At 41.8% G+C, this 12,087-nt stretch overlaps 1 protein-coding gene across 1 annotated transcript in view; it reads right to left on the reverse strand.

Annotated features, from left to right (window-relative positions):
- Nucleotides 1-12,087, reverse strand: part of DNAH14 (dynein axonemal heavy chain 14) — a 150,752-nt gene that overhangs the window by 78,622 nt on the left and 60,043 nt on the right. Inside the window, exons 34-41 of the mRNA XM_083496005.1 lie at nucleotides 11,088-11,274; nucleotides 9,755-9,834; nucleotides 8,368-8,542; nucleotides 7,728-7,817; nucleotides 6,157-6,291; nucleotides 4,111-4,323; nucleotides 3,506-3,575; nucleotides 122-339 (exon numbers count right to left, since the gene is read on the reverse strand). Coding sequence (XP_083352131.1) covers nucleotides 122-339; nucleotides 3,506-3,575; nucleotides 4,111-4,323; nucleotides 6,157-6,291; nucleotides 7,728-7,817; nucleotides 8,368-8,542; nucleotides 9,755-9,834; nucleotides 11,088-11,274 — 1,168 coding nt within the window. The remainder of the gene's footprint in view (nucleotides 1-121; nucleotides 340-3,505; nucleotides 3,576-4,110; nucleotides 4,324-6,156; nucleotides 6,292-7,727; nucleotides 7,818-8,367; nucleotides 8,543-9,754; nucleotides 9,835-11,087; nucleotides 11,275-12,087) is intronic.

Consider the following 12,087-nt stretch of genomic DNA (forward strand, 5'->3'; position numbering starts at 1 on the left):
CTCCTGTCTCTGCTAATTGCCTTCAGGACAACTTCACTTATTTCACTTTCCATCTGCACTGAGAACGTTAAAAGAAAGTATGAAATATCATATGAGTAAAAACGTTATTTAAGAAACCTACCACGTAAACCATAGCACATCTACTAACAGTAGCAGGGCTGGCCTGAGAGAGGCTGTCCACTTCAAATATCATTCTGATTGCTGGTGATAAGTAGATTCTTTCACTATTAGGAAGGCATAGCACTCTGGAGTCATCTAGCACAGAATTTAAATTTTCTATCCAAACTGGGTCTACTGGCCCATCCAAGATAATCCATTGCCAGTCATTAATACTTTCACCTACAAAAGAATAAACAAATAAGAACGTCAGAATTTGCTAGTAACATTTATAAGCAACAAGAATTAAAAAATAAAGCTAAAATCTTTGAAAATGATCATGTTATTTTAGGAAAATATATCTTAAACGTCCTGACAATTTTTCTTTGTGCTGAATATCAAACTGGAGGAGAAAAAAATCTTATATACCAGTTTTTATTATTTTATCATATACTGTATTACTTTCTCTTTATTTCACCCAAATGCTTATTAACCTGATTGCCTTGGAGGACATTTTGCATATAGGATGATGTCCTTCCTCTGGATGTGACAGGCAGGGTCTTGAAGCTTTGCCTCCTTCTCCAGAGGAAGGGGTCATCCTACCCTCCAGATCTTCCCTGCCTCAGTCAGGATAGGTCGGGTCTTTTCCCATCTCTGGTGAAAAAAATCTTAGCTATATGGTTAATGAGACTGTGAGTTTGATAATGGTTAATGAGCATAGCTGTCAACTTTTCCCTTTTCTTGAGAGGAATCCTATTCTGAATGACCGCTCCATACTTAAAACGGGGGGCGCCCTTTGCGTGGACGCGCGCAGCCCCTAGATCTGGAGCAGCTCCAACAGCATAGGCTTGGTTTGCCTTCCCTCAGATGGGATACCTGGAGGTCTCCGCCTACCTCAGTCAGTTGTCCAATCCCACCTGGGGGAAGCGTTGCCAGGGAGACCAGGCCAGGTAGGGGAGGGATTACCTGCCCACACAATAGAGGGAGGATCTTACCTGGGAATCCTCACTTGGCTCCAGAGCTTCTCCCACCCTACCCACCCTCAGTTAATGTCTTATTTGCAGGTTAACTTTTCTTCACAGGTTTTGCAGGTTAACTTTTCTTCACAAGTATGCGGGCGCTGCTACATTAAGGTCGCTGTTAAAGGGCCGGAAAGGAATTTTCCTGCATTGGTAGGTTTCGCCTTTCCCGTAGCAAAACGTCACAACTTTGGCGGTATCAGGCCTTGGGCGGAATCCTTTAGTCCATCTTCCTCTTTGCGGCGGCGATACCAGGGTTCCCCATTAAAGGGGTTTCTGAAGGGAGGCTTTGACCGTACGCCAAAAGGTCGTCATTGCTCTCCCCTGCGGCGGCGGCGTAACGGGGGCGGCTATCTCTGTTTGAACATATGTTCTCCAGAGCCGGCCCATCCCCCCCCACTGGATAACCCTGATGCTCCCTAGGTCCCCGGTTGGGGACGGGGGAGGGAGAACACCCAATGCCTGAGCCAAGGTCTACCCACATTTGAAAGTTAATAAAGTTGTGGCCAATTTAATCCCATAGCACGTTGTCATGAGTCGTTATTTCACATGACGGGGGGGACCGCGCGGGATCTGGGGACTCTGCCTGTCCACGCAATAAGGGAATTTCCCTTAAAAAAAGGAAACGTTGACAGCTATGTTAATGAGACTGTGAGTGTTGCTGGTTTTTATTTGTTGGTTTCCTAGTATACCTCTTTCTCTTAAAATGGGGTGTGCCCCCCAGGTGTCAACGTTTTCTGTGTGCCCTGCCATTTCCCCTGCTTAAATTTTCTTCAGGATGAGGACGTATGAGGGAATTCAAGGAAAGCAATTGTTCCCGTGCTTCCCCCCTTTTTATTTTGGTCCCTGGAGGGGGTAGAGATAAGAGAAGGATGGGTGGACATTGTACAGCGGTCAGCCATTTTTTCTTAGGTCCTCCGCATTCTCTGGAGGCAGCAACATCACACAAACCAGATCAAGTGACACTGTTGCTTCTATTATACCAGACTCTCAAAGTGTCCCTACTTTCCAGGGACAGTCTCAGATTTACAGAAGCTGTCCCAGTTTCTGCTTTGATCCCAGAATGTCTTGCTTTTCCCAAGGCGTCCCTATTTTCATCGCAGAAATGTTGGAGGGTATGTTATACCCTGTGAGGTGTGTGGGTGAATGTCATTTGCTGCTGATGGCAGGTGTCATAGTACCCTTTAGAGCATAGTACCCTTTAGAGCAACACAATGAATTCCCCCCCCCCCAATTAAAACAAGCTGTGAGGGAAGCTAGGCCTCAGTTGTGCCTACAGGAGTCTCTTCTTTCGGTGGTTCCTGTCCAGGGACCGAGGAGAGGTTGCTGTTTGGCAGGAACACTATTTTTCTTTCTCAGTGATTCATTGGGGCAGGCAGTCCATGGGGAGCTTGTTTGATAGTTTTCTCCTCCCCTCTTTATTAGCGGTGACTCTATGTTCCCTTTCTTAATTGCACACACACTATAATTATTATCTTCTACTTTTTCTTTTTTCTTTTAAAGGGACGCAGGTGGTGCTGTGGGTTAAACCACAGAGCCTAGGACTTGCCAATCAGAAGGTCGGCGGTGCAAATCCCCGTGATGGGGTGAGCTCCTGTTGCACAGTCCCTGCTCCTGCCAACCTAGCAGTTCGAAAGCACGCCAGTGCAAGTAGATAAATAGGTACCGCTCCGGTGGGAAGGTAAACGGCGTTTCCGTGCACTGCTCTGGTTCGCCAGAAGCGGCTTAGTCATGCTGGCCACATGACCCAGAAGCTGTACGCCAGCTCCCTCGGCCAGTAAAGTGAGATGAGTGCCGCAACCCCAGAGTCAGTCACGACTGGGCCTAATGGTCAGGGGTCCCATTACCTTTACCTTTACTATTATTTTTATTTATTGAATTTGTATACCACCCTTTATCCAAAGATCTCAGGGCAGTTTACAGCAAAAAATACAAAACAGTTGTTTCTATAATAGCCAGCTGAAACAATTCAGGTGCAGGAGGTGCCTGCCCTGCTTCCTATCTCCCCCCAGTGAGGCAGTCTGATGGAATAGCTGCCCCCAGATGACAGCTGAGGGAGAGGAGGCCTGGTGGGGCTGGCCTGTCACAGCAGAGCAGATGGAGTGATAAACTGCTGGCCGTCTAGTTTTACATGCCAGAGATTTCATACTGCATGCAAGATGCTTGTATACAATACAGTAATGAAGCAACAAGAAATAAATATTTTGAAATCAATAGACTTATGAATAATATTATGAACAAAAGATTCAAACATGGCTCAGGGCAGTTTTCAGTAGGACTGTGGAAGTAATAATTACTCAAATATCAAGATGCTGCATAATTTGGACCCATCACTGTGGAAAGAGAGAAGAACTGTCTGTCATACTTATCATTACAGTACTTATACTGACAGTAAATGTTTTCTCTTGACTGCAGTGCTTCATTTTTTAGGGATGCATCAGCAAGATTCACTGTATTCAGCTAGAAAAATAGAAATGAAACTAATTACACTGCAGATCAGTTGATAAAGGAAGTTAGGCAAGTTAAATACAGGATTAGAAAGCTTTCTTCCTAGAGAATTGGGGTAGCAAGAAACCTTTTTTAATTACAAAAACAAAAAGCCTTCGGTGCCATGTTTCTGGGAGGATCCATGACTACCAAAGGCAGTTTCAACCTGAGATATACATTCAGTCTCTTAAACCTCAGCCAAATCACAATTAAACATAGAAAGTTGACTCCAGAGTTTCCATGAGTTTTCAAATGTTCTCTTGGATGATGGTGGAGATTATGATAGGGGTTACAGGGGGAAAGTGCAAAAGTGTGAAGAAGTATGCATGCACACGAAAGCTTATACCAAGAACAAACCTAGTTGGTCTCTAAGGTGCTACTGGACAATTTTTTTATTTTTTATATATTTCGACTGCGTCAGACCAACACGGCTACCTACCTGAAACAAAAGTTCAAGTAAAGCAATAAAACAGTGACATCATTAGAGTTACTAAAATGCTAAACTCACAGTGTACAAGTCCTGCATTTCTGATCTTGTAGTACTTATGTCTTTCTTTTTAGGTTTTTTTGTTGAAAGTTTGGCAAACGCTCGAACTGCTGATGATAACAGACCATCTGACCACTCCATTGTATTAGGATTTGTCTGCCCAAAAAGTTCACCAAGACTAACACACTTTGGGTTTATAACAAAGGTGTCTACCTTGCCTTTCTTTGGAGAATTCTAAGGAAAGAAAAGCAGACATTTCCTTACCATAAATATCCTGTTTTGGGGATGACATTCAAAAACTCTTTAGAGTTACTCTTCCCCACCAGGAGGAGACAGGGCTGGCTTGCTATTTGATTCTTCTGTTGGACTAAACTGGAATGAGCAGAAACTTCCTCCAGAATATGGATAACTATTGAACAGCCAACCAGCATAAATGGACAGTTTTTGCTGACAATCACTTGTCAAAGCAAAGTTAGAGGTGGGCACCACTCAATAAATTTGTTTTCTTGATTATTATGTATTACATTTCTCTCATATGGAAGTGTGACAATGTATTTTCCTTTCATTCCTGATACCTTGAACGCTCTTATGGTGAATTATGCAAAGACAGGATGTTTGCAACAGGACGTTTGTAAAATGTTTTTATTTCATTTTACAATACAGGTGGTGACTATTTTAGGCGCGTCCAACTGATGTGCAATCTCCGACATACAGGTCCTTTTGGACCTGAAAGAGGGCAGAATGGGGGCAGGGCGTGTCATGGTATTGACGGAGAACGCAGGGGAGGAGGAGAGACAAGCAGAGGAAGGGGGCAGGAAGTGTCAGTGGAGGAAAGGAGGGAAAGTCAGGAGGAGGGAAGGCTCTCAGATGTTGTAGCAGAGCCTCAACTCTGCACAGGAAGCTCTGGCACGGACAGCGATGCAGTGCCGGTTCCATCTGCTCAGGAAAGGAGAGGGTTAAAGCGGAGGGGGCAGAGACATCAAATGAGAATGCCTCGCCTCTTCTGCTGGAAAAGGGGCAGACATAAGTCACTCCGAGAATCTGACTCACAGGATTCGGACGCATGATTATGTGTGCTGCTTGTACATATGTAAAATAAAGGATGTATATATGTATCTCTGAGTGAGCAGAGGCATTTCTTGCGGAGAGCATTCACAAGCCATCACAGGGCGGCATGTAACAGGATGGAACGGGGCACCCTTATATGTGCTCCACTGACACAAGCATGGGCTGGGAACAGAACCTTGCTTTCTCCTGCCCTAGAGGGTAGGACTAGAATCAATGGATTCAAGTTACAAGAAAGGAGATTCTGACTAGACATTAGGAAAAACTTTCTCATAGTAAGAGCTGTTTGACCATGGAATAGTCTCCCTCGGGAAGCAGTGGACTCTTCTTCCTTGGAGGTTTTTAAGCAGAGGTTGGATGGCCATCTGTCATGGATGCTTTAGTGGAGTTTCCTGCATTGCAGGAGGTTGGACTAGATGACCCTCGGGACCCCTTCCAACTTTACAATTCTATGATTCTAGAAGATGGTATATTTTAATCATTGCATACAATCACTGCTTTACTGATATTATTTTACACTTTATGTTGCTTTCTATATAACAAATACTTGCATATACTGATCCTTATATTTCTTCCATCTCCAAGATTAATTTAGGTATAATGTGCTGTTGCTCTCTTTCATATCATTATACTTAAATCTTTTATAAACTGAAATGTGCTTACTTTTTTAGCCTCAGATCATATTTAGTCACCACCTTTTAATCCAATATGCTAAAAGGAGAGCAGGGATAGATGTGCGTGCACTTCACACTTCCTGTCCAGTTTCCTGCCCAGTTTTGCATGGTGGCTGCCGACCTGACTTTACACATGATTTTGGTGCCCTCTTAAATCAGGCCAGGGACCATGCATGCCCAACTCTAGTTTTGGGATTGTTTTCTTAGTTTGCCAATATTTCAGATCCAACATTAATGCATATTAGAAATTAGGCATAATAGCACGTGAATAACATACTAAAGAAACAGGTTCAGAAAATAAAGAAGAGACTAAAATAAAATACCTTACCTGAAACACAGCCTCAAGTTTTGAATTGCTTTCTGTATCTACCAATGGCAAGATTACCAGGGCTTTTTCTAAAATTGTTCTGATGGTGGTTTTCCCGCCGCCTGTAGGGCCTACTAGCATTATACCAACAGAAGCCTGAAAATACAGTTTTAAATATCAGCTCTGTAACATTAAGGTTCCCTAAAATGTTTAGATTACCAGACAGAGAAATATTAAAACCTCTTACAATGTGTATATTTTTCATACTAGGAGTATCAATCTGCTTTCCTCCTCAGTACTTTTGCTGAAATAGCTACATTATCTGTGGCCCTCCAGATATGTATTTTTAGTAGTAGTAGTAGTATTTATAACCCACTCTTCATTTTATATTTTAAACCCAAAGCAGGAAACAACAAAATAAAATAACAATAGAACTATACAGAAAAGAATATAAAAACAGAAAATTCATAAAAACAACTACACTAATAACATAAATAAATTTATATCTCTATCATAACCATTTCCTCTCTGTCAAGATAGGAGGGGAATGAACCACAAAGCACTCACACAAACAAGACAGAAAGACCAACTATTCTGACAGAATTCTAAGAAAATTCTTAGGCACAGCTGGGATGGAGAGATGGTTCCTCTTCCTGGTGAGGAGGTAGAAGACTGACAGTGACTCTGCCTAATTCACCAGAGAGATGAAGGTAGCCGATGGGTCCTAAGCTCGTGGTGAGTTAGGGACTTCCCCTGCATGTGAAGACAATCTCCAGTGCATTGTGTGGATTAGGCCAATAGTGGTCCAATGGTCAATAAGGTAGTTACTGCACATGATGTAGAGAGAAATGAGGGGCAGATGGGGCTCATCAACCTGGGAAGGTAGCCCATCAAGGAGAAGGAAAACTCTGATCATAAACCTCTGCTGCCTTGTGGCTATACACATTCATGAGAAAGACTTCGGGAGTAAATTCTGAGGAAAAATCCGTCCTTGCAGGACATCTTGAGAACAAGAAAATGCTAACGAGTAAACAAATCTGGAGTGGAATCCCTAAGACAGTTGGATAGTGTCTTGTACACCTCCTTCCAGAAACTCCTGCAGCCAAGCTGGTGCCAAATGTATTGCTCTGCATTCCTTTGGACCACATCAGTGAGGCTGAGAGGGGGTCTTGTTGTCTGGGCAGCCCAGGATTTCCATATACACTGCCCAGCTTTGTGTCCCAGAGATGCCACTTCAGTGCTGCAAGCACAGCAAAAACAATGTGGGAGGCAGCAGTTGTGAGTTACTGGTCTCTGCTGCCACAGCAGGTGCTGTGATTCTCCAGTGGGTTGGATTCACTCTCAGAGGCGTACTCCGTTGTTTCTTGAGACAGACTGATGCCAACAACAATAGCCTCCATCTTCCATAATCTTTGATCCTTGGCCACGTGGGCTGAGGGTGCTGGGAGCGGAGTCCTGAAACATCTGTAGCACCACAGCTTCTCCACTCCTGGTGCAATCTAAGTTTACTTTGTAAAACTTTGTGCAGTGTAACATACTATGTACTACTGTATCATATTAAAACATGTAAAGTGATGATTTGCAGAACTTACCATAATTTGGTTGTAAAATTGTATAACTTTCTGTATCTGATTTTCCCATGTCTGCAAACATAAATGCTGTATTGCAACAGATATTGCACTCTAAAATCAAATATGTATATAAATTTTTAGAATTACAATGATACTTCAAGATTGTAAATATTAGCATAATAGCTGATATTCTACCATTGTAGAACAAGTCACAATTTTTTGTTGCTGTCACCAACCTCCCTTACCTCAGCACACACAATGCCCTGGAAAAATACTGTGCCTGGCACATTCATAAATAAACAGAATAGATACTGGACCACTAAGTAGGGACTTGGTCCATCTCTACTTCTACTCCACCCCGGCAGCTATAGCTAAAGATAATCATGACCCATCAACCTGATGGTAACTGAAACCATTCCAATGAAAAAGTGGTCAAGATTCCAATGTTGGTCATATTATTTTTATTTACAGAAGTATTTCTATAAATCATAGAATTGCAGAGTTAGAAGGAACCACGAGGGACATCTAGTCCAACCTCCTGCAGAGCAGGAATCGTTTGCCCATTTATAGAAGGATTTCTATAAATAGAGGCCTTCATCTGAGGCCCAATGCTTAATAATTTCCCCTTGTAAATAAAGCATTTGCTTGCATGTTTCATTACCTGCAGTCGTCTATGCTTTACTTTTTGAACTTTCATCCCTGGGAAAAGATCTGTCAGAATGTCCTCAAACAGTGGGACATCCTCAGCAAGAAACTTTGGTAAATTAACTTCTTTCAGGACAGTAGTTATGATGAGAGTTTCTTCTGAGGTAGAAAACTTTTTCTTTTTACTATTTCTATAAAATAAATCCAATAATAGTAATCATTATAAGTTATTGTGCAGATTTACATGCTCTTTCACAGAATCATAGAATTGTAGAGTTGGAATGATCCCAAGGGTCTTCTAGTCCAGCTCCCTCCAATGCAGGAATCTTTTCCCCGAGGCAGGTCTTGAACCCATGGCCATGAGAATAAGAGTCTCATGCTCTACCAACTGAGTTATCCCAATGACAGATGGCCATTCAACCTCTGCTTCAAAACCTCTAAGGAAGGAGAGTCCACCATCTCCCAAGGGAGACCACTCCACTGTCAAACAGATCTTACTGTCAGAAAGTCCTTCCTGATGTTTATTTCCTTAAAAAAAGGGGGCTATCACTATTGAATTTTTATCCACACATGCTGCTGCATATCTTATGCAAATATTCTTAAATATATTTATTTGAGCTTATTGCTCTCTACCCTAAAGTTCTATACAATCAAAAACATGTTACTTAAAATAGTTCATATTTGCTTGGGTCTGTCCATCAAATGTCCAACATTGCTTCCTAAATGCGCTTACATGAAGGATCACACTAGACAAGATGATGAGGTTGCATGGCTTGATTTCCTGGGTATTTTTGAAGTTCAGAGCAATATATAGTGCCCATATGCCCTTAGCCAGAGGGAAAACAAGGGCATGTGGACTTGATTTAGACTGCAATCCTGTACTTTACAGCCACCAGCTAAGGGGCTATGCAGGGGTTGCTAACTCAACACCCACTGGTGCCATGGTGCCCACTATGCCTTTCACTGGTGCTTCTGGTAAGGTGCCCCAGACTCTAAGCTTTCATTTTTTTATTCTTTTAAGTAAGTACCCAGCCCTCTTAGAAAGAGGTTTTGGGGCAAAACATGAAGTTGCCTTTAAATGTCCAAAAAGCCCTGGGCTATAGGAACTGGCACAATTCCTAATGACACTGTGCCACTAGCATGACACATTCTGCCAGCAGAGTGGGAGAAAAATAGGGAGGGAATGTGGGTGTTAGCATGAATAGGATTACAGCCTAAGTCACATTTATTAGAGAGTAAATCTCATTGATCTCAGTTTAATTTACTCCCGAATAAATATGGGATTCTGCTAGCTCTACTGAGTGTCGATATCTCCTCTTCCAAAATTCTATGCATAGGACATCACAGCCTATAGCGCAATAATGTTACAGCTATGCATTAGGCAATTAAAAAATCTTACTTACTGTGTTTTTAACTCTTGCCTCTTCTGACCAGCCCTTATTAACACAGTTTTTATGGCTCTCATACCAAAATCATAATGATCCTAGAAAATATAAAATGGAGCATTCTGAAAACCAGGAAGTAACAGATTTTCAAAATTTTGGAAAGCTTAGAAATGAACTCTTTTTTCCTTTTATCTCCAGATCTGGTTTATTTTTGAAAAAAGGAAGCGAAGATGGAGGGAAAAGGGAGAGTAAAGGGGAAAATAGGGGTGCAAACCATGTTGCAAAGGAGGGAGTAGTAAGAATGGGAATAGGGTTTAAGATGAAAGCAGGGACATGAAAGTGTATGAATAATAGGGGATGGTGGCTTCATCACCTGGTGGAAGGTGAAAAAAGCTCTTAATACAGTGGTACCTTGGGTTACATACGCTTCAGGTTACATACGCTTCAGGTTACAGACTCTGCTAACCCAGAAATAGTACATCGGGTTAAGAACTTTGCTTCAGGATGAGAACGGAAATCGTGCTCCGGCAGCGCGGTGGTAGCAGGAGGCCCCATTAGCTAAAGTGGTGCTTCAGGTTAAGAACAGTTTCAGGTTAAGAACGGACCTCTGGAACAAATTAAGTACTTAACCCGAGGTACCACTGTAATTATAATGTGTGGGAGAAGGAAGGTGCAGGAAGTTACCATGGAGGTGGTTTGTGTACAAGGGAGTTGTACAAAAGGAGAGGGAGAGGCACAGACATGGGGTGAAGGTGGAAACGGGTGCAAAGCAGCACTACAGAACGTAAGAGAGAAGTGGCTTCAGAAATGGGGTTGGAAAGATGAAAAATGAGCTTTTGCATGGGGTATGAAAGGGAAGCTCTAAGGGGTTAAAGAGGGGAATGAAGGGGGTTGGCAAGCAGCTGTGTGTGTGTGTGTGTGTGTGTGTGTGTGTGAGAGAGAGAGAGAGAGAGAGAGAGAGAGAGAGAGAGAGAGAGAGAGAGAATTACAGGTTTAAAAAGTGCACCAGGCTGAAGGAGCCATGCTGAAAAAATGAGGAAATTCAGAGAAGGAGGAAACTGCCACCACAGTTTTAAAGTAGGGGGAATTGGATGAAATGGAGACAGGCAAAGACTATTGAAAGGAACACAGAAAATAATTTAAAAATAAAAAATTCATAATCCCAAAATCTAAACTTAAGATACAAAACTATACAGAAAGTTCTTGTATAGGCTTATTATAGTTATTCTCTTGGTAGTGCAACGGGGGTAACGTCACATGTAAAACTGTCAGTGAGACTCCCACTAAGAGGTCCCATGAAAAGGTTCAAGGGTTCAAAGGCTCTCTCTCTTTCTCTCTCATTATATTATACCTGGCGTGAAAGCTGCTTGCTAGAAAGATGATAAAGATTTACTATCTTCTCTGAGAGTGATTTTGCAGACCTGAAACCTTCTGAACACAACATTATTTCAGCAATGAGTTGATAATCTGGTACCATCATTGAGACGGGGCGAAATAATGATTTTAAGTTGTCTGGGAGTTCTACACGACCTTTGTATCTTAAAAGAAAAACAAAAGTCACCAGGTCTATTTTTGCAATTATAAACCGAGAACACTCAAAAGTATTAGTTTTAATACTTACAACAAATAAACAACTTACAACACATTGACAATACTGCATATAAAGAAAGTATAGTAGCTCTACAATAAAGCTCTGAAAGATAACGATGTGGACCACTACTATTATAGGAAACCTATTGTAAAGAATATTTTTCCTTAAAAAATGTTAACAGTCTGACTTTTTAAAAGCAACTATTTAGATACAAAAAAAGCTTGTGATTTATTTTGGAAAAATGTAATCATGAAAATTCATCAGCATTTTAGGGTGAAATTCTCCTAATATAGTATACACATTTTTGCAAAGCAATTTCCTGCAGTAAAATTTCATATATTATTTCCCCCAATAAATGCATTTCTATGCACACTTTATCCTAGTACAGCGGAACCTTGGTTGTTGAACGCTTTGGAAGTCAAACGCTTTGGCTTCTGAACGCTGACAACCCAGAAGTGAATGCTTCTGTTTTTGAACGCACCTCGGAAGTCGAATGGCTTCTGAGGCGCGTTTCTCCATTTTTTCAATGGATTTTGCCGACTGCCCATTGCGCCTCAGTTGTCAAATGTTTTGGAAGTCGAACCGTCTTCCAAAACGGATTACGTTTGACAACCTAGGGTCCACCGTATATGAAGTTTTGTATCCATTATTTGGCTGGAGAACAGCATTGCAAAAAACAGAGATACTTGAATTTCAAATGGTGGCTGTGTTTCAGTTTGCACATTGTTTCAGGCCTGCAAATTATGCAGGTTTGCCTTAA

Source organism: Podarcis liolepis (assembly GCF_965112155.1).
Source record: "Podarcis liolepis genome assembly, chromosome: 3".
Lineage (NCBI taxonomy): Eukaryota > Metazoa > Chordata > Lepidosauria > Squamata > Lacertidae > Podarcis > Podarcis liolepis.